The sequence below is a fragment of the Zea mays genome, chromosome 9 (genome assembly GCF_902167145.1).
Source record: "Zea mays cultivar B73 chromosome 9, Zm-B73-REFERENCE-NAM-5.0, whole genome shotgun sequence".
Taxonomy (NCBI): Eukaryota; Viridiplantae; Streptophyta; class Magnoliopsida; order Poales; family Poaceae; genus Zea; species Zea mays.
In genome coordinates, this window is record NC_050104.1 from 23,857,363 (window position 1) to 23,879,092 (window position 21,730).

The 21,730-nt window shown below is 53.1% G+C and overlaps 3 protein-coding genes across 3 annotated transcripts; 1 reads left to right on the forward strand and 2 right to left on the reverse strand.

Moving 5' to 3' along the window:
* The first annotated feature begins 1,410 nt into the window (after nt 1-1,410).
* On the forward strand, nt 1,411-3,000 carry LOC118473290 (protein FAR1-RELATED SEQUENCE 5-like). The gene is made up of 3 exons (XM_035962486.1): nt 1,411-1,916; nt 2,018-2,400; nt 2,495-3,000. The coding sequence occupies exons 1-3, from the start codon at nt 1,444-1,446 to the stop codon at nt 2,998-3,000; spliced, it is 1,362 nt and encodes a 453-aa protein (XP_035818379.1). The 5' UTR covers nt 1,411-1,443.
* Nucleotides 3,001-3,050: 50 nt separating this feature from the next.
* Nucleotides 3,051-4,431, reverse strand: LOC109942337 (uncharacterized). Its single transcript, XM_020544257.2, has 5 exons — nt 4,374-4,431; nt 4,041-4,154; nt 3,875-3,955; nt 3,361-3,485; nt 3,051-3,276 (listed from the first exon to the last, which is right to left on the reverse strand). The coding sequence occupies exons 1-5, from the start codon at nt 4,419-4,421 to the stop codon at nt 3,051-3,053; spliced, it is 594 nt and encodes a 197-aa protein (XP_020399846.1). The 5' UTR covers nt 4,422-4,431.
* Nucleotides 4,432-4,569: 138 nt separating this feature from the next.
* Nucleotides 4,570-7,174, reverse strand: LOC103639825 (uncharacterized). The gene is made up of 6 exons (XM_020544551.1): nt 7,106-7,174; nt 6,187-6,443; nt 5,428-6,048; nt 5,154-5,309; nt 5,029-5,088; nt 4,570-4,932 (listed from the first exon to the last, which is right to left on the reverse strand). The coding sequence occupies exons 2-6, from the start codon at nt 6,430-6,432 to the stop codon at nt 4,570-4,572; spliced, it is 1,446 nt and encodes a 481-aa protein (XP_020400140.1). The 5' UTR covers nt 6,433-6,443; nt 7,106-7,174.
* Nucleotides 7,175-21,730: the final 14,556 nt, after the last annotated feature.

The following is a 21,730-nucleotide window of genomic DNA, read 5'->3' on the forward strand; positions in this document are numbered from 1 at the left end:
GCTGTTACAAAACATATATAGGATTTACGCTAAATTTTGTACTCATTTACGCTGTTTTAGCTCACGGTTTACGCTGGAATCGGCCCGAGCAAGGACCCGCGCACGATCGGTTTTGCACGCGATTTTCACGCCGTAATTTTAGGCCCCATTTGCCGTTACAAAACAGAAATAGGATTTACGCTAAATTTCGAACTCATTTACGCTGTTTTAGCTCACGGTTTACGCTGGACTCCGCCCGAGCCAGAACCAGAACCACATACTGCATGATTTATGCTGTCAAGTACATGTCATTATGGAGTCGTAAACGCTGTCCACAGTGTCATATTCATTCCACGTGATTCGGGCGTCAAAAGATTCCTTTATGCATGGTTTACGCATCTTTATCCATATATATATGCATTCGTATATTGCCTTACGCGCTTATCGTCCTGGATTCTTGGCTGTTGACTGCATGGCTGCGCGGGTGCTGGGTTGACCGTGTCCTGGCTGGAGCTTCCATTAGTAGGGGAAGCCCAGGGCTTCCATTACCTCTTCCCTATATATATATATATATATATATATATATATATATATATATATATATATATAGGGAAGAGGTAATGGAAGCCCTGGGCTTCCATTAGTGGGCGAAGCCCCAGCCAGGGAGACCGAACGGGTCGATTTAGGCCCACTGGACGCCAGCCTGCGCCATTTATGCAAAGGATAACCACGTATCCCGGCTTACACGCGACATGCAATTACGCAATCATAAATTTGTGTACAAATGTGCGTAACTCATGCAGAAATGGAATCTTTGCATGCCAGGAATCGCGCGCACGAATATCTGCATGTGATAGACGTTTACGACTGCATAACGTTGTGAGACATAATAGCGTAAACCATGCAAGACGTTCACGGCAGGTTTTGGAATAAGGCAAGACGTGATTTTCGTGCGCGAAAATAAAGGCGCAGTTACGGCAGGAAACTAAAACAACTTTACAGCCGCGTCCACGTTCGCTCGTCCATCTGAATTATTGGCGGCGGTTACCTGCGGCGGAAGTGAGAGGTCCGGCCGGCGAAGAATATGTCCACCACCGGCGCTGGCGATGGCATCCTCCCTGTAACATCTGCGCATGAGGCAGTAGGTACGTCTGTTTCAATGGACATGCAACCTGTTTTGTCTGCAATCGCCCCATACACAGAGGGTGTATCTGTGACTCCTCCGGCGGCATTGAGGGCACCTGGACATATCGAAGAGCACACAAAAACAGCAGACGTGGTCGGCGCAGAGAAGCACATCCCCATGAGACATATTGGGCCACATGAACAGGACACACCTCATATTCTTCAAAGCCATGTAAGTTCTCCCGTATTACGTTAAATTTATTCGATATTGAATTGTAAATGTTAAATTTCTGTGCGCAGCCGGACAATATTGATGTAAGATTGATACCTAAAGTCGGTATGACATTTAGTAACGTGGATGAGGCGTATAATTTTTATAGTCAATATGCATACGAGGTAGGATTTCCGTTGAAGAAATATAGGGAGCGGAAGAATTGTAAATGGTTGAACTGTTCAATGGAAGGAAAGAATGCTGAAAGGGTAGCTGGAAATCCAAGGATACGTAACACATGTTCGAAACGAACACAGTGCAAGGCTGGGATGAAACTCAAAAAAATCTACGATGATGCTAAAGAGAATGTTATTTCTGTTCGGATTGATCTGGTAAACTATGAGCATAATCATGAATTTTTGAAGAAAGATACAGAAAAAGGGCAATTGCAATGCAACAAAACACATGATCGTGAATATATGGAGTTCCTTAGTGCGATGCAAGAAAGCAGGATTCCACCACATTGCATAATGGATTTTGTTACTGAAATGCATGGTGGCCCAGAAAACGTTCCAATAACCGTGCAGGACATGAGTAACCTGTAAGTGTATTATGCATTGACAATAATTGTATTTTATATTACATAAACAATCGTAATGTGTTGAGTTAGATATAGTGCATAATCATTACATTTTTTGACAGGAAAAAAGCATGGCAAAGGGAGAGAAATGCAAATGATGTGTCAAAACTGTTATCTTTTTTTTCATTATGCAAGAAAGATAATCCACAGTTTTTTTCAGACTTTCAACTGGACAAAGAAGGGAAAATTTTAAGCATATTTTGGTCCCATGCTAGCCAGCAAGCCGAGTACATTGATTTTGGTGATGCAGTTACTTTTGATACTACACATAAGACTAATATGTATGATAAGCCATTAGGCATGTTTGTTGGTTCGAACCACCACCTACAATGCACAATATTTGGGTTTGCTTTACTAGGAGACGAGACAGTTGATACATTCGAGTGGGTATTCAATACGTTCAAAACATGCATGGGATGTGACGGACCACGAGTGATGCTGACAGGTATGTTGTAATAAAATGGCTCGTAATTATTATGTCATGTACTATATGATATCATATTGTCTTGCATGATGTTATGTAAATTTATAAATTTCAGATCAAGACCCTGCCATGCCAATTGCACTTGGCAGAGTATTCCCAAACACAATACATCGATTGTGTTTGTGGCATGTGCAAAACAGGTATATGCCCCACTTGAATGAATTATATGCAAGATTTGAGGACATGGATTTCAAAACAAGGTTCCAATCTATAATACATCATCCATTGAATGAAATGGAGTTCGAGGCAGCCTGGCAAATGATGCTTGATGATTTCCACCTACACGAGAACAACACCCTTGCCAGATTATATGACATACGCAGAGATTGGGTACCTGCATTTTTCAAAGGAGATTATTGTGGTCTTATGGTCTCTACACAACGAAGCGAGAGCATGAACAAGTTAGTGAAGAGTGCCCACGTGGATGCAAGCACACCGCTTCATCAATTTGCAAAGCAAATGATGAAGCTACTGCATAGTAGGAAGATGAAAGAGGCCAAAGAGGCACTAGGATGCATGGTTGAGGATTGCGACTGTGTCGTTCCTGTTCCTCAAAGTTGAGTATTGACTGCAATAAACAATATAAATGGAGTGAGTGTACTTGGGTTGATCTAATTTGTATATGAAAATGGTGTATGTAAGTTACAATAGTTTACCCCAACATTAACATCAAGAACCAAACTGTTCGAACTCATGGAAGTGTGCTGATTTTTTGCATCATCAATAACACATTGGATGAAACACTGCATGAATCCATTGTCGAGACACTTCCCATCGGCAAAAGATTCATATATGTCAGAACATGTCGCTGAATATTCACCATAATCTATTATGGTCCTGGTGAATTTTTTATATCAATTAGAGAGGTGGCGTAAATGTACAAGCATATAAACAAATTTAGATTAAGTATGAACTTCGTACCTGCCGGTGTCAGATTGCAGACCACACAAATATTCGCGTAGAGCTAACACAGTTTGCATCTCCGAATCAAGAGAAGCCTGGCCAACCTGTGGAGTGTTTGTAGCTGGATCGGTTTCAACATAAACCTAAAAATATATATGAAAATATACATAAAACTCTGTGAACAATTTTGACAACTATAAAGAAAATGAAAATAACTGAGCTGACATAAAGTGGAATATACGTATGTGGAATGAAGTGTCATAAACTGGCATAAAATTAATGAGCTGCCATTACTGATACATATAAAGAGAAACAAATATTCTTGCAAACTGCATAAATGAATGTGTAATTTATCATAGTCAGCTAGCAGTTATGCAAAAACTGCATGCACATATACACAGCATATATGTATATGTAAATGGGCATAACATTGATTTGTAAGATGCATAACCTATTTATACTGTGAAGCATGGCTGTAAAAAATCTGTGATAAGTTGAACACTACAAAGAAAATGTAAATTACTGAGCTGACATGTTCAGATGGAGTCTGATCAAAGCATGGACCACTGTCAGGCAAGTCTGTTTCTGCCACTTGTTGTACGCCGCCAGTAGACTAACAAATGATGGTATAAATGGATTACAAATTTAGTAAACTGCTAATAAGAATATAGAAAAAACACGAGGGGTTTTAGACATACCTTGATTTGCGGTGTCGCATCAAATATCGGCGCGTCAGGATCCATGTGTGGTGTTGCTTTAGGAGTGACGTTTGTATTGGTCGGCATGTTCTTGCCACCGTCACCATGTTTACCCTGAAAAAATTGTAATGGTTATATGCTATTTACATAAAACGATTAATACAACCCTAGAATGAAAAAATACAATGATTGTAAAAACATTACCACTGAGGTTGTAGGTGTTTTGTTCTGTTTCGTTATATTTGTATGAACCAGTAGATCAATATCAGCTTCATCGGGACAACTTTCTAATAGTACACGAATATGCTGTTGCCTTAACAGTAATTCATGTACCTGTGTGTCTGTAAACTGCGTATCCACCTGAGAAACTGGAGTAGACATATCGGGTACAGTTGGGGGGGCCGGACACGTACATCCTTCTGTACGTGTCATGTAAACAAATAAAACATTGTTAAAAATAATGGCATCAAAAACATATGGATAAATGATTGCATAACTTTTTTATATTGACGTAAATACATTAAACAGACTAACCAGCTGTCTGGGGAAGATGATCATCTGATTTTGATGTGGTTTTCTGCACATCATAAGCATCTTCGTTGTCACCCGCCTCGGCACGGAGGACCTCATCAATTAACTCGCCAAAAACATCAGATAGATTGAATTGTTTCTCAACAATCTGCTGAAGATTCTGTTTAATAACTGAACACGCCTTACCAACCTCCGCATCAAAATGTGACAGCTTCTCTATGAAACCCATGCGGTGGCGGGATGGAAGCTGATTAAGCTTGCTTGATATCAAATCCCTGATGAGCGGGAGTTCGATGTGAATTGAGTGCTGTCCAGATGGGTCAGGACGAGGAACATCAAAAGCATTGGTCCTGGTCTTATGCTGTTGTAAATTGAAAATTATTAAGTAAATGTATAGCATATAACTGGATATTATGTTGAAATTCTATGACAAACAAATATATAAATAGAATCATGCCTTGAATTGTGCATAAACGGGTGGTACATCTGTGTAGCAGGTCTCTGAGGAGCTTCGGAACTAAAAAAAAATGTGTGAGATATGGAGTAAAACTAAAAAAATGATGGACACATAAGAAAAAATACCGAGCAATGTCCAAATGCTTCTTCTCCTTTGCGTATCTTGCCCTTGTCAGCTCTTGTCAGGGCTTGAATAATATTCCTATCAAAGTATTTGATTCGTGGTGTTCCACGTTTGTTCAGGGGTGCCGCTGAGTCATGCAAATGATCCAAATAATACAGCTGCAAAAGGCATAACATGAGTCATTATAAGACATAACAAAAGCATAAACTACGTGTATATGGATTTTGCATACAAGATTATGGGTACATGTAACAGACAAAGAAAGGATATGCTTACAAGAATAACGATGGAACATCCATAGATGGTTGTAGAAACGTTCGTAACGCTCCTGTTATGCCACTTCTTGGCAGCTTGGCATAAATCATTGAAAATAAGCTGACACCAGTCAATCTGGTGGAAACGATCCATCTGCTCGGTTAAAAGAACCTCATGGTTCGTTATTCCCCAGCTGGCAGTAGGGAACAACAACCTATTGAACAATATCAAGAAAAAGCATCTGATGCTTAAATCATCGTCAGAACCTTTCCTCAAACGATCTTGTAGAGCTGTAACCCCAAAATCTTCTTTCGATAGCCCAAGTTCAGCTCTCAAATTGTTGGCAACAACAGCTTCATCGATGCCCAATGCAGTTCCTCCCCCAGCATTCGGTAAACCCAAAATTAGGTGCACCGTATCCTTTGTTATTTTCAGCTCCTTTCCAGGGCCAGCTCGAATTGTCATGTCATTGGGGTCGAGCTTTTCCATCAGCCAAGCTAAGTGTGATCTGCTGCCGAGTGCATCCAGTCTCATATCAAGAATACTAGAAAATCCCCTACGTGCAATTGCTTGTTGCTGTCTGTCATTTAATATTTGTATGCTTACTAACACATCTTGGGGGTTGCATCTGACGTTCAGCTTCTGCTGGGGAAAATATATAAAATGAATATTGTAAACATTTACATGTGCATAATCGCAACACAATGTTTAACTCAGACAGAAAGACAACATGATTTCACGCATAAAAAGGATATATTGCCATAGACATAAATATCTAACCTGTCGGGGTGGGGGCACTGCTTTCCGCCGCTTAGTGACTACCTTCTTCAAAACTTTCCCAGGGCTGTCGTCCAAGTTACGCTTCTTGGATGATGGCATAAAGTCATCATCCTCATCAGCAGCACGCCTTGTCTCGGGTCTAACAGTCCCCGCCGGAGCACGGGGTATGTCAACGCTGAAGCACTCCTGAGTAGACTGGATTATGATGCGTTTTGGATTGGAAGGTGGTCGGTCTACGTTCTTCATCACTGATGTTCCTACCAAAATGAAACAACACATATACATAAAATACGTAAAGGAACAAAAAAAGATAAGCACAAAGTCAATTCAGATCAGTTCATGACCATACATTGCATAAATGTATCAACAAAACAGCATAACACAATATTGTAAATTGCATAGACTTATGAGACTAACTTGATAAAAAAATGTGCTCATATGCGACATCAAATTAATGTAAAACCTGGTTATTTCGTTTGAGCTGGCCCAATTTGAACAACATTAGGTTTTATGGCATAATGTATTGATGTATGAATCATACTTCTGTCAACAAATCAGCATAACACAATATTGTAAATTGCATAAACTTGTGAGACTAACTTGATCAAAAAAATTCTGCTCATATGCGACATCTAATTAATGTATAACATGGTTATTTCGTGTGAGCTAGCCCAAATTGAACAGCAATAGGTTTTATGGCATAATGTATTGATGTATGGATCATGCTTCTGTCAACAAAATCAGCATAAACAAAATATTGTAAACTGCATAAAGGTGTGATAGATTGCATAGTATACATTTGTGTCTCCAATTAACTATAAATTTATAATGAATTGGTATTTGATAAATCAAGCAATTGGCAAAATAATAATGTGAACTCTATCTACGATTCAGATTGGAAGAGATGTTGATGGCTTACCGGAATGTGGATGGGCCTGGAGGGCGGCTGAATCCGATACAGCTGTGCAGGGGACAACCCAACGCGACGCGGGGCTGTGCCAAATGCGTCGGGGACTCGACGTTGAGGACGGACCTCGCGACGGGGTAGGGGACTCGGAGTTCGGCCGACGCGGTGGAGAAGATCGAGGTCTCGGTCTCCGACGAGTAGGAGAACGCAGGGGCGGCACAACCGCCTCCTCGATTCCGGGGCCCTTGCCGGAGACGAAAAACAAGGCCACGGCCTGTTTGCGGCGGAGAAGGCGAGGGCGTGCGACGGAGAAGGCGGGTCTCTGCGGGGGTGAAGGAGAATGCGACGGCGGGGGAACTGCGGGGGAGAATCTTAGTGCGACGGCGGCGGTTAGTCTAGGGTTCGCCGGGCGCCGAGGAGAAGCAGCATACGGCGGCGTATTTGGCTAGGGTTCGGCGGGAGCGATAGTTACGGGAGAGCTGAGCTGAGAAAACGACGGCTCAGTTCCTTGATTCGTGGGCCCGGATTACGTAAACTGCCTAGATTGCGGGAACACGATCTTTTCGTGGGCCCGGATGCCGCGAGACGTGCGCACACCAAAAGAGTGTAAACGGTAACAAAAAGGAGCATAACTCGTATTTATAATTGACGTAACGGTGTATTACAGTAAACCAGTAAAGCGTGCGCGCCGGTCAGAGCACCTGGTCGGTGTCTGGTCGGGGCTTCCTGTAGTTAGAGAGAGCCCAGGGCTCTAAATACTATATCTATATATATATATATATATATATAGTACCATTGATTCAAAACTCTAGTTTTGTGTTTTTTGCAAAATAGACGTCCCTAGTGTGTATTTGTTTAGGGAGAGCCAATTAGGATGGAGCGGCTCCATTCCAGTTTCTAAGAAATTAAGCCATTTCATTCTGTGTTTGACAAGCAGAACAGAACTGCTCCGTTTTTTTGTTTGGTTGAAGAAGAAAATAGAGCGGAGCATCTCCCGTTCATTGTTTGGTAGGAGAGCCATATGAATGTGGAGTGGAGGAGAGCGATCGCGTCTGGTCGTTTGGTAGAGCAAGAGCATCCCAAATATGTGTCATATATAGACTTCAATAGCCGCTGCTCCGTTGGAAACCAGACATTTTAAAATATAATAATAAAAAAATAAAAATGGAGTTTTCATTCCCCTCAGCTCCTCAACCAAACACGCCCTTAGGCCAACTCTGGCAACGCTGTACATGTGGACGTATATATCATTGTTTTGCATTATAGATATATTGTTTGTAGAGAGGGGTTTGAAATAGGAAGTGTTATAAGGAGTTGAATAGAGAGTCTGTTGGAGATAGAGATGGCAATGGGTACCCGCGACCCAATACCCGATGGGTATTTACTCCATTAGGGTATGTATGTGGGCTAAATATTCTACCCGTGAGTCTGTTATTTGGCAAAAATCTTCCCCCAATGGATAAACGGGTATTAGAACGTTCCGCCTTCACCCATACCCGTTAACCTGTGGGTATAAAATACCCAATATAAAATTAGCCCAAACATTAACTTGGACTTTAGTCATCCACCATTTTTACTATTTAACAACCTTTTAGGCCATAATGTAATACAAAGCTTAACGACAATTTAATGACCATGTAATGGAACATATAATGTGCTATGTAGTACTATCCTAGTGTTAATACTTTATTCAATTATCTTTGGTGTGTTGAATGGATGGTTAAATGATGCTAAAAATTTTGTAATGGTATTTAGATGGATATACTTGACATTTGTATGATATAATATTTCGATAGATGTTTAATTTTTGTGGGTACGGGTGACCCGATGGGTAACCCATACCCACATGGTGTCGGGGATCATAATTAGGGGTACCCTCAAGACTCCTAATTCTCAGCTGGTAACCCCCATCAGCACAAAGCTGCAAAGGCCTGATGGGTGCGACTAAGTCAGGGATCGGTCCATTCGAGGGACTCGATCACGCCTCGCCCGAGCCCAGCCTCGGGCAAGGGCAGCCGACCCCAGAGGATCTACGTCTCGCCCGAGGACCCCTCCAGCGATGAACATACTTCCGGCTCGCCCGAGGCCCAGTCTTCGCCAAGAAGCAACCCTGGCCAAATCGCCACGCCAACCGACCAAATCGCAGGGGCATTTAATGCATAGGTGGCCTGACACCTTTATCCTGACGCACGTCCTCCAGTCGACAGAGCCGAAGTGACCGCAGTCACTTCGCCGCTCCACTGACCGGTCTGACAAGAGGACAGCGCCGCCTGCGCCGCTCCGACTGCTGTGCCACTCGACAGAGTGAGGCTGACAGGCACCAGGCCCGGCCTCAAGCACCATAGGAAACTCCGCTTCGCCCGACCCAGGGCTCGGACTCGGGCTCAGCCCCGGAAGACGGCGAACTCCGCTCCGCCCGACCCAGGGCTCGGACTCGGGCTCAGCCCCGGAAGACGGCGAACTCCGCTCCGCCCGACCTAGGGCTCGGACTCGGGCTTAGCCCCGGAAGACGGCAAACTCCGCTCCGCCCGACCCAGGGCTCGGGCTCAGCACCGGAAGACGACGAACTCCGCTCCGCCCGACCCAGGGCTCGGACTCGGGCTCAACCCCTGAAGACGACGAACTCCGCTTCGCCCGACCCCAGGGCTCGGACTCAGCCTTGGCCTCAGCCGACGGTCTCCGCCTCGCCCGACCCAGGGGCTCGGACTCGACCTCGGCCTCGGAAGACAGACTCGACCTCGGAGGAGCCTCCGCATCGCCCAACCTAGGGCACGGACCGACCACGTCAACAGGAGGCGCCATCATTACCCTACCCCAAGCTGACTCAGGCTACGGGGAACAAGACCGGCGTCCCATCTGGCTCGCTCCGCCAGACAAGTAATGATGGCGCCCCGCACGCTCTATGACGACGGCGGCTCTCAGCCCCCTTACGGAAGCAAGAGGACGTCAGCAAGGACTCGACAGCCCCGACAGCTGTCCTTCCGCCAGGCTCCAGCGCTCCTCCGACGGCCACGACACCACACGAACCGGGTGCCAAAACCTCTCCGGCTGCCACGATGGCATGTACTTAGGGCGCTAGCTCTCCTCCGCTAGACACGTTAGCACTCTGCTACACCCCCCCATTGTACACCTGGATCCTCTCCTTACGCCTATAAAAGGAAGGACCAGGTCCCTCTTACAGAGGGTTGGCCGCGCGGGGAAAGGACGGGACAGGCGCTCGCGTGAGGCCGCTCGCTCCCTCCCGCGTGGACGCTTGTAACCCCCTACTGCAAGCGCACCCGACCTGGGCGCGGGACAAACACGAAGGCCGCGGGATTTCCACCTCTCACGCCCGTCTCCTCTCCGGCCGCTTTTTCCCCCCTTTGCGCTCCGTCTCGCGCCGACCCATCTGGGCTGGGGCACGAGGCGACAGTTTACTCGTCGGTCCAGGGACCCCCCGGTCTCGAAACGCCGACAGTTGGCGCGCCAGGTAGGGGCCTGCTGCGTGTTGACGAACAGCTTCCCGTCAAGCTCCAGATGGGCAGTCTCCAGCAACCTTTCCAGCCCGGGACGGTGCTCCGTTTCGGGAGTCCTGAGTTCATGTCCCTCGACGGCAGCTACGACATGATACTCCTTCCCCCGCCGTGCGACAACGACAATGGCGGCCGGCAGCCCGCCCGCCGGCGGCGGAATCGACGACGTCTTCCCCGCGTGGTGGAAGAACAACATTCGAGCTCGCCCCGTCCTCTCCCCCGCCGACGGAGGAGGAGGCGGGGCAACCAAGGCCAAGCAGGAGGCGGCACCTCGTCGGTTGTCGAGCGAGTCGACGGCGCCCCAACGGGGGGCACCTCGGGCATCGACCTCGCGTTCGAGATGAAGACGAGCGCCGTCTCCCCGCAACACGCCAATCCCAAGCAAACGGACGACGCCAGCACGCTCGCGAGGGACTTGCTGGGCGTCACCCTCGTACCTGAGACGACGGTGCAGTCCGTCCCTGACGTGACTTCGTCATCGCCCGTCGACCAAGAGGTACCCACCAATTCCCATCTCACGCCTTTTGGATTCAGCCTCGACCCGCCAAGCAACTTCGCTTTGGCGGACGCTCTCGTAGAGGCAAGTCCAAACCCCCTGGGGTATCGTATGCGATCACCCTGGGGCCGGCTGACGGACGTCTCGACCTACGGGCCCTCAGGGTCCGAGGAAGATGACGAGCCCGACTTCTGTTGGGATTTCTTCGGGCTTGGTAACCCCAGTGCCATGCGGGACTTCATGACCGCATGCGACTACTGCCTTTCCGACTGTTCTGACGGTAGTCGCAGCCTCGGCGATGAGGACTGCGGCCCAAGTCGTGAATGTTTCCACGTCGATCTAGGGGGTCCCTCCGAAGGCAACCATCTTGGTATGCCGGAGAACGGTGATCTCCCTAGGTCGGTGCCTCGCGTTGACATCCTACGGGAGCTAGCTGTGGTCCCCGTTCAGGCGGGGGGTCATGATCCACAGCTCGAGCAAATCCGCGGGGTGCAGGCCAGGCTCGACGAGGGAGCAGGAACACTTGAGCCGATCCGCCGGGACGTCGGGCAGGAATGGACGGGCCAACCTCCGGCCGGGGAAGTGCGTCATCTACCCCAGGGCTTCCAGCACCGCATCGCCGACGATGTCAAGGTGAGGCCGCCGCCCGCTTCCAGTGGGGTCGGCCAGAACCTGGCTGCAGCGGCAATGCTCCTCCGCGTGATGCCGGAGCCATCAACCACCGAGGGGCGGCGAATCCAGGGAGAGCTCAAGAATCTCCTGGAGGACGCCGCGGTCCGATGGGCCGAAAGCTCCGCCTCCCGAAGGCAGGGGCACCCCACGGATCATCGCGCCGCGACTTCCCGATTTATGCGGGAAGCCTCGGTCCACACCGGGCGCACGCGCAACACAGCGCCTGCGGCCCCGGGTCGCCTCGGCAACGAGCACCATCACCGCAACCGCCGAGCCCACCTTGACGAGAGGGTGCGCCGAGGCTACCACCCCAGGCGTGGGGGACGCTACGACAGCGGGGAGGATCGGAGTCCCTCGCCCGAACCACCCGGTCCGCAGGCTTTCAGCCGCGCCATACGACGGGCGCCGTTCCCGACCCCCGACTACTATCACAAAGTACTCGGGGGAGACGAGACCGGAACTGTGGCTCGCGGACTACCGGCTGGCCTGCCAACTAGGTGGAACGGACGACGACAACCTCATCATCCGCAACCTCCCCCTGTTCCTCTCCGACACCGCTCGCGCTTGGTTGGAGCACCTGCCTCCGGGGCAGATCTCCAACTGGGACAACCTGGTCCAAGCCTTCGCCGGCAATTTCCAGGGCACGTACGTGCGCCCTGGGAACTCCTGGGATCTCCGGAGCTGCTGACAACAGCCAGGAGAGTCTCTCCGGGACTACATCCGGCGATTCTTGAAGCAGCGCACCGAGCTGCCCAACATCACCGATTCGGATGTCATCGGCGCGTTCCTCGCCGGCACCACCTGCCGCGACATGGTGAGCAAGCTGGGTCGCAAGACCCCCACCAGGGCGAGCAAGCTGATGGACATCGCCACCAAGTTCGCCTCTGGCCAGGAGGCGGTTGAGGCTATCTTTCGGAAGGACAAGCAGCCCTAGGGCCGCCCACCGGAAGATGCCCCCGAGGCGTCAACTCAGCGCGGCGCCAAGAAGAAAGGCAAGAAGAAGTCGCAAGCGAAACGCGACGCCGCCGACGCGGACCTTGTCGCCGCCGCCGAGTACAAGAACCCTCGGAAACCCCCTGGAGGTGCCAACCTCTTCGACAAGATGCTCAAGGAGTCGTGCCCCTATCATCAGGGGCCCGTCAAGCACACCCTTGAGGAGTGCGCCATGCTTCGGCGCCACTTCCACAGGGCCGGGCCACTCGCGGAGGGTGGCAGGGCTCGCGACGACGACAAGAAGGAAGATTACTAGGCAGGAGAGTTCCCCGAGGTCCGCGACTGCTTCATGATCTACGGTGGGCAAGCGGCGAATGCCTCGGCTCGGCACCGTAAGCAAGAGCGTCGAGAGGTCTGTTCGGTAAAGGTGGTGGCGCCAGTCTACCTAGACTGGTCCGACAAGCCCATCACCTTCGACCAAGCCGACCACCCTGACCACGTGCCAAGCCCGGGGAAATACCCGCTCGTTGTCGACCCCATCATCGACGACGTCAGGCTCACCAAGGTCCTCATGGACGGAGGCAGCAGCCTCAACATCATCTACGCCGAGACCCTCGGGCTCCTGCGTGTTGATCTGTCCTCGGTCCGGGCAGGCGCTGCGCCTTTCCACGGGATCATCCCCGGGAAGCGCGTCCAGCCCCTCGGACAACTCGACCTTCCCGTCTGCTTCGGAACACCCTCCAACTTCCGAAGGGAGATCCTCACGTTCGAGGTGGTCGGGTTCCGAGGAACCTACCGCGCAGTATTGGGGAGGCCATGCTACGCGAAGTTCATGGCCGTCGCCAACTACACCTACCTCAAGCTCAAGATGTCAGGCCCCAACGGGGTCATCACCATCGGCCCCACATACCGACACGCGTCCGAATGTGACGTGGAGTGCGTGGAGTACGCCGAGGCCCTCGCCGAGTCTGAGGCCCTCATCGCCGACCTGGAGAGCCTCTCTAAGGAGGTGCCAGACGTGAAGCGCCACGCCGGCAACTTTGAGCCAGCGGAGGCGGTTAAGTCCGTCCCCCTCGACCCCAGCAGCGACGCCTCCAAGCAGATCCGGATCGGCTCCGAGCTCGATCTCAAATAGGAAGCAGTGCTCGTCGACTTTCTCCACGCGAACGCCGACGTCTTCGCGTGGAGTCCCTCGGACATGCCCGGCATACCGAGGGATGTCGCCGAGCACTCGCTGGATATCCGGGCTGGAGCCTGACCCGTGAAGCAGCCTCTGCGCCGATTCGACGAAGAAAAGCGCAGAGCCATAGGCGAGGAGATCCACAAGCTAATGGCGGCAGGGTTCATCAAAGAGGTATTCCATCCCGAATGGCTTGCCAACCCTGTGCTTGTGAGAAAGAAAGGAGGGAAATGGCGGATGTGTGTAGACTACACTGGTCTAAACAAAGCATGTCCGAAGGTTCCCTACCCTCTGCCTCGCATCGACCAAATCATGGATTCCACTGCTGGGTGCGAAACCCTGTCTTTCCTTGATACCTACTCAGGGTATCACCAAATCAGGATGAAAGAGTCCGACCAGCTCGCGACTTCTTTCATCACACCCTTCGGCATGTACTGCTATGTCACCATGCCGTTCGGCTTGAGGAATGCGGGTGCGACGTACCAGCGGTGCATGAACCATGTGTTCGACGAACACATTGGCCGGACGGTCGAGGCCTACGTCGATGACATCGTAGTCAAGACGAGGAAAGCCTCCGACCTCCTTTCCGATCTTGAAGTGACATTCCGATGTCTCAAGGCGAAAGGCGTGAAGCTCAATCCCGAAAAGTGTGTCTTCGGGGTACCCCGAGGCATGCTCTTGGGGTTCATCGTCTCCGAGCGGGGCATCGAAGCCAACCCAGAGAAGATCGCGGCCATCACCAGCATGGGGCCCATCAAGGACTTGAAAGGCATACAGAGAGTCACGGGATGTCTTGCGGCTCTGAGCCTCTTCATCTCGCGCCTCGACGAAAGAGGTCTGCCTCTGTACCGCCTCTTAAGGAAGGTCGAGTGCTTCACTTGGACCCCTGAGGCCGAGGAAGCCCTCGGGAACCTGAAGGGGCTCCTCACGAACGCGCCCATCTTGGTGCCCCCCGCTGCCGGAGAAGCCCTCTTGATCTACGTCGCTGCGACCACTCAGGTGGTTAGCGTCGCGATTGTGGTTAAGAGACGAGAAGAGGGGCATGCATTGCCCGTCCAGAGGCTAGTCTACTTCATCAGCGAGGTACTGTCCGAGACCAAGACCCGCTACCCAAAAATTCAGAAGCTGCTATACGCGGTGATCCTGACGCAGCGGAAGTTGCGACACTACTTCGAGTCTCATCCGGTAACTGTGGTGTCATCCTTCCCCCTGGGGGAGATCATCCAGTGTCGAGAGGCCTCGGGTAGAATCGCAAAGTGGGCGGTGGAAATCATGGGCGAAACAATCTCGTTCGCCCCTCGGAAGGCCATCAAGTCCCAGGTCTTGGCGGACTTCGTGGCTGAATGGGTCGACACCCAACTCCCAACAGTTCCGATCCAGCCGGAACTCTGGACCATGTTCTTCGACGGGTCGCTGATGAAGACAGGAGCCGGCGCAGGCCTACTCTTCATCTCGCCCCTCGGGAAGCACCTACGCTACGTGCTACGCCTCCATTTCCCGGCGTCCAACAATGTGGCTGAGTACGAGGCTCTGGTCAACGGGTTGCGGATCGCCATCGAGCTAGGGGTCCGACGCCTCGATGCTCGCAGTGACTCGCAACTCGTCATCGACCAAGTCATGAAGAACTCCCACTGCCGCGACCCGAAGATGGAGGCCTACTGCGATGAGGTTCGGCGCCTGGAAGACAAGTTCTACGAGCTCGAGCTCAACCACATCGCCCGACACTACAACGAGACTGCGGACGAGCTGGCTAAAATAGCCTCGGGGCGAACAACGGTTCCCCCGGACGTCTTCTCCCGAGACCTGCATCAACCCTCCGTCAAGATCGACGACACGCCCGAGCCCGAGGCACCCTCGGCCCAGTCCGAGGCACCCTCGGCTCAGTCCGAGGCACCCTCGGCTCGGCCCGAGGCACCCTCGGCTCGGCCCGAGACACCCTTTGTTCGGCCCGAGGTACCCTCGGCCCCCGAGGGTGAGGCACTGCGCGTCTAGGAGGAGCGAAGCGGGGTCACGCCTAATCGAAACTGGCAGACCCCGTACCTGCAATATCTCCACCGAGGAGAGCTACCCCTCGACCGAGCCGAAGCTCGGCGGTTGGCGCGGCGCGCCAAGTCGTTCGTCTTGCTGGGAGATGGGAAGGAGCTCTACCACCGTAGCCCCTTAGGCATCCTCCAGCGATGCATCCCCATCGCCGAAGGTCAGGAGCTCCTACAAGAGATACACTCGGGGGCTTGCGGCCATCACGCAGCACCTCGAGCCCTTGTTGGAAACGCCTTCCGACAAGGTTTCTACTGGCCGACGGCGGTGGCCGACGCCACTAGAATTGTCCGCACCTGCGAAGGGTGTCAGTTCTACGCGAGGCGGACCCACCTGCACGCTCAGGCTCTACAGACGATACCCATCACCTGGCCTTTTGCTGTGTGGGGTCTGGACCTCGTCGGCCCCTTGCAGAAGACACCCGGGGGCTACATGCACCCCTAGGAAGGGCTGTTCGTCATCGCCAAAGTTCTTAAGCCCGGAACGAACAAGTTGGCCGACAGTCAAGGCGAGGTCTACACCAACACTTGGAACATCCAACAGCTACGTCGCTTCTACCCTTAAGATGTTTTCAAGTTGTTCGTATACCCCGTTCCCACGCAAAATTTGGTCATCAAGGAAGGGTCAGCCTTGCCTCGGCAAAGCCCGACCCTCCCTCGGGGGCTAAAAAGGGGGGAACCCCCTCCACGTCAAAATTTTCAATCAAAAAGGCTTCCGCGTTCCCCCGGCTATGTCGGTAGCAGGACCCCAAGAAGCGAACGCGGGTGCATGTAAGTGGCAAGGCTGACTGAGCCGAGGGACTCCTACGCCTCTGGGTTACGGATACCTCACTCGTCACCTACCACGAAAAATGACTCCTACTTGGGCAAGCCACCCTGCCACTAACGAGCGGGGTCGGACACGCAAAATGAAAGGAAAAGGGGCACGACTTTATACTACGATAATAAAGTGTTCAGGCCTCAGCGGCCGCAAAAGACACACGTGCATCCAAAGGAAACTGCTCCGACAGAGTTAGGCGTCACCCGGGGAAGGAGCCGCGCCTTCGACTTCGTCCCCGCCCTCGGCAAAGTCCACCCCGGCCTCGGACGACGGCGCAGGCGGGAGGATCTCTGCCTCGAAGGTGGTCGCCAGCACTGCGCTCGGGCCCGCGGCGGCCGCGTCGAGCCTTTGGACTTCAGCCAGGGCGGCTTCATCTTCGTCAGGAAGGCAATACCCCTCGCTGACCCGCTCCAGATCCACGACATAGTGGGAAGCAAGCACGGCGAAGGCCCGCCTGACGCCGTGGTGTAGCGCCTCGCGGAGTCTGCCGCGCACGTGATCGCCCAAGGCCTGCAGGCGACTTTGAGGGGAGCTTCCTGAGGGGACGTCGCCGAAGCCAAAGACCCGGCAGAAGTCCGAGATGGCCTCGGACATGGCCGCGTGGTCTGCCTCCCTCTGCTCGGCCGCCCCGGCAAGCGCCCTGGTGGACTCATCAAGGGCGGACTCGAGCTCTGCGAACAGCCAGAGCGCAAGGCCTCAAACACAAGCGGAGGAAACAAGCTGAAACGAAAACCGAAAATGGCCAGGACATACCTCCGGCTCGGGCACGCTGCTCCGAGGCTGTGGCCTGGGCTACGGCTAGGTCTGCTGCAAGGGCTCCAGCCCGGCTTTCGGCCTCGGCAGCCCGGCCCCGAGATTGGTCTCGCTCATCGGCGACCTGGTCGAACTCCGACTGCCGTCATAGCACCTCTACGCGTGCCGTTGCCGCCTCTGCTCTCAGATCGGCGCAGAGCAACCGAAGGTCCGCCACCTCGGCGCCCTACTGGGAGAGGCGCGCAGTAGCCCCAGCGAGCGAGGTCCTTAGGGATCGCAGCGAGCCCCAGATATCGACCTCGTGGCGGATGAACAGCGACTTGGCAGCGCTCAGATCCGTCAGATCCTGAGGGAAGGAAGCGAGGCGTCATAAAAGATGCCTTGGTCACAAAAAGGTATGCCTGAAACCATTACCTAGAGGATCTTGGGGACGTCCCTGCAAAAGACCTCCAGGGATGACCAGAGCGACCCCACCGTTGCTTCGGCACACTCGCGGAGCTCGTCCCAAGACTGCTCCTCCCGCTCATCGTCAAGAACGAAGAAGGGATCCGAAGCCCCACGGGTCCGGAACCGGAGCAACTGGCGCTGCCTCTTAGAGCTCCGCCGCGCGGGGACAAGGCTGCCGCTCGGTGGGACGGATCGCGTTTCCACGCCCCCCTCCTCTGAGGCACCGAGCGCCGACGCCTCGGCCATCTCAGCGTCGGCGGCGACAGGCCGCTCCCCGACCGGGACGACAGCGGCTTCAGCAGCGGCTGGCGCCAGCACCGGCGGCATGTCCGGTGGGCCCGAGGCCACGTCTGCGCCAGCCGCCTCCCCCAGCGCGACGACCACCTCGACAGAAGAGCCGGCCTCGGGAACTCGCTCCACGGCGACTGGTGCCGCCTGAGCCCCCCGCTGTGGAGCGCCTTGCGAGAAGGTCAGCTGAACGACGAGGCCCGGTGCGGCACCGGCTGCGGAAGCCGACGCCGTCTTAAGGGCTTTCCGGGGAGCCAGATCGGTCAGCCCATGGCTTCGCTTGCTGAGGAGGAAAGGAAAGTCGTGGTCGGGACATACGAATGAGGAGCCAGGACGAAGACGTTCCAAGATACTTACCCGCTCCGGGCCATGATCGACCGTGCCTGAGGAGAGGTCTCTCGGATCTCGACCCCCGAAGGCACCACCGAGGTCCACCTCGCCGCCAGCTTCGGTACCATCCTCGCCTTGGGCACCTTGGACGCCCGGGAGACGGACTGCCCAGGCGCTGCCACGGCGACCTGAGGGTCGCTCTCCTGCTGCCGGCGTGGGCGACGGCTCTCGGGGAACGGATGCCTCGGCCTGACTCCCCAGGGTCACCTCAACTTCCCCGGCCGAGGGGTCAAGTACCCCCTTGGTCTGCCCCCGCTCTTCGGGCCGGGACCTCGGCGTCCCGACTCCGGGAACTGACGGCGCCAGCCCACTCGGGGGCTGGCTTGATGACTCCTGGCCTAGCCTCAAACCCGGGCTGAGGCTGAGGCGGGCAGCCATGTCGTCATCCTCGTCATCGTCTTCATCATCGTCGTCGTCGTCAGGCGTTTCCGGCGATGGCTCCCTCGGGAGTCCATCCCTCTCCTGCCGACGATGGAGCTTTTCCAAGGCGTCTCGGGCCCGCGTCCGCTCGTGGGCCCGGGCCTTCTCCGCGTCCTTCTTTTTCTTCTTCTCCTCCGCGGCAACCCGCCGCGCTGCTCGGTCCACCGCGTCCTCCGGGACCCGTGGCCGGGAAGGCTTGTGCCACCCTACCTCCTGGAGACAGATGGAAATCTCGACCGTAAGGACCAAAGGCAATCCGACGCAAGGAGAAGGAAGGAGCGGACACTCACCAGGGTCACGCACCCATGGTCGGGGCGCATCAAGGGCTGAGAGAAGGCGCTGGCGTCCGGTTTTCCCAACGCGACGGCCACCCGCCCGTGGAGAACATCGATGGGAAGAGGATCCGACGACATCCGCGAGCCCTCCAAGTCAGCCTCCGGCGTCATCTCCCAAAGCGGCAACCGCCGCTCCCCCAAGGGAAGCACCCTCCGGCGGTGAATAGCGGCAATCACTCCCGCGGCGGTGAGCCCTCCTTTCCGCAACACCTCCAGGGCCTTGAGAAGGGGCTCGAGGTTCTTCTGTCTGTCGTGCGGGGTCCCGTAGCGCCAAGCGTCGGCGGCGACGGTGACCACTCGCTGAGAAAACGGCGGGAGCATCTCGCCGTCATTCCGGAGGTAGAACCACCGGCGTTGCCACCCCTTATTCGAGGACGCAAGGATGGCGGGAATATACTGCGACGCCCGCGACTGCCTCAGCTGGAGGATGCAGCCACCGGCCCGCACTGCCGCGCGGACCCTTCTCTCCCCCGTCGGCGAAGCAAAAAGCTCTGCGGAAAAGAGATGAGTCCACAAGTCCCAGTGGGGGGCGATCCCCAAGTATCCTTCGCACACCGCTACAAAGATTGTCGGTGTTTTGGGTTCGACCGCACACCCGGGGTTGCCCCTCGAGGTGTTTTTAGGAGTAGGACGGTGTCGACGACTGTAGCAAAATGGTTCATGCCGATTGCACGAGGAACAGTGGACAGGGTTTACAGGTTCGGGCCGCTTAGAGATGCGTAACACCCTACGTCCTGGTGGGTATGCTTGGTGAATGTGGTTACAAGAGAGCTCTCTGGATTGAGAATACAGAGAGTTGACGTGGGTGGCTACGTAATAGGGTCGATCGTTCCGAAGGGGTGCCCCCTAGGCCTTATATACTCGACCGTGGGGCAATACATGTGGATATGATAACAACAAGTAGCTAAAAGATAGTGAACCTCTTGAGTTTATCCCTGCATAACCCTCGCCGACTTATCCTTGCATGGCTCCATTGCATGGGGGCTCCGGCGCGGGAAAGTCGGATCTCTGTTGTGGTCATTCGCTCGACGTTGTGGGCCATTCGGGTTTGCACCAATCCGGCCTCATGTCGATCCGCTTTGCTGGTTGCTTCTCCCCAGGCCCACGAAAGAATGACCTCACGATTTATTGGGCCCTTGGGCCTTTCGTGGGGTCTTTTACTCTTTTAGTGGACCCGGGGGATATCTATCCCCCACAAGCCCCCGATCTTTGGGTTAATTTAGAGGTAATCAACCCAAAGATCCCAGGTCCAGCTTGCAGGTGACTTGAAGAAAATGATTTCTTGTTGTCTTCTCCTGCTTTGATCTCTCGTAGACCGAAGCCTTGTTTCGTGCTCGTGCCTTAGAGGTCGGCATTTCGATTTGTAGGATTCTGAACTTCATTGGGTACACCGGGGGTGCACCCAATGGGTGTAGCCCCCGAGCTTCGAGTAGATTTTAGAAAATAATCTACTCGAAGGTCTTCCCCAGAAATTATTTCCATTTGTGCTCCTGCATTTTGGTTGAAAGCTGGCCTTTTAATCTTGTTCCACGCTCTCTATAAGTCGGCACTATCTTGGCTTGGAATGATAATCCATGGGGTGCACCTGAGGTGCACCCAATGGGTGTAGCCCCCGACCTTCAAATGGATTTTTGAGGATAATCCATTCGAAGGTCTTCCTTTTGTGTCTCTTTGCTGAAAATTATCCTTTCTGGTTTGCAGAAATCGGCATGAAGCTATTCGCATTATGCTTTGGAGGTCAGCATTATGTCATCAATATTTTGCTTCAGAGGTCAGCATATATTTTGTCTTTAGCAGCCGAGTTCGCAATCCATCCATATCTTGCTAGGTAGTGCAATTTATTTGCTCTGTGACTGATTGGACGTCTGATGGACGTTCTCTGTCTAGTCTTCACATCGCTTCTGTCGGCCATATTTTGTACTTCACTGGCTATATTTGGCTTTCCTCTGATCCTTACTGGTATCTCATTTTTGTCTTGAGGTATTCACTGCGTGCCCTGCACAGATGTGACCGTTTTGAAAAATATACTGATAATTCCTGGGCGTCCCCCCCAATGGGTGTGGGCAAGGGACGGCTTGGTGCGCTGAGTGTTTTAGCCGGCTGCTTCTGAGTAGTAATGTGATGTGATGGCGGGTGTAATCATATCCTCCGCGCTGTTGACTGGAGTCCTAATGGGTGTTGTGTTGCATGAAACGGCGTCAGCCGCCTGACGTGTCTTCAGACGGGTTGAAGTGCTTATTGAATGCTTTGCGACTGTTCAGTGACCGCGGTTGGAGGTGAGCGGTTGCCTTCTTCTTCTATAAATAGTGCCTTTGCCTCTCTGATTATTTCACATCTCTTGCTGTTCTCCGCTGC

Bases quoted from the DNA above. Each gene is read 5' to 3' on its own strand.
- LOC118473290 (XM_035962486.1), top strand. From the start codon at position 1,444: ATGACATTTAGTAACGTGGATGAGGCGTATAATTTTTATAGTCAATAT. The intron at 1,917-2,017 runs GTAAGTGTATTA...ATTTTTTGACAG, and splicing joins GTGCAGGACATGAGTAACCT to GAAAAAAGCATGGCAAAGGG. The intron at 2,401-2,494 runs GTATGTTGTAAT...TATAAATTTCAG, and splicing joins ACCACGAGTGATGCTGACAG to ATCAAGACCCTGCCATGCCA.
- LOC109942337 (XM_020544257.2), bottom strand. From the start codon at position 4,421: ATGTCTACTCCAGTTTCTCAGGTGGATACGCAGTTTACAGACACACAG. The intron at 4,155-4,373 runs GTACATGAATTA...CAATTTTTTCAG, and splicing joins CGCAGTTTACAGACACACAG to GGTAAACATGGTGACGGTGG. The intron at 3,486-3,874 runs GTCAGCTCAGTA...ATATATTTTTAG, and splicing joins ATCAGACTCCATCTGAACAT to GTTTATGTTGAAACCGATCC.
- LOC103639825 (XM_020544551.1), bottom strand. From the start codon at position 6,432: ATGAAGAACGTAGACCGACCACCTTCCAATCCAAAACGCATCATAATC. The intron at 5,310-5,427 runs GTAAGCATATCC...TGCCTTTTGCAG, and splicing joins GATGTTCCATCGTTATTCTT to CTGTATTATTTGGATCATTT. The intron at 4,933-5,028 runs GCATGATTCTAT...AATTTACAACAG, and splicing joins CCGTTTATGCACAATTCAAG to CATAAGACCAGGACCAATGC.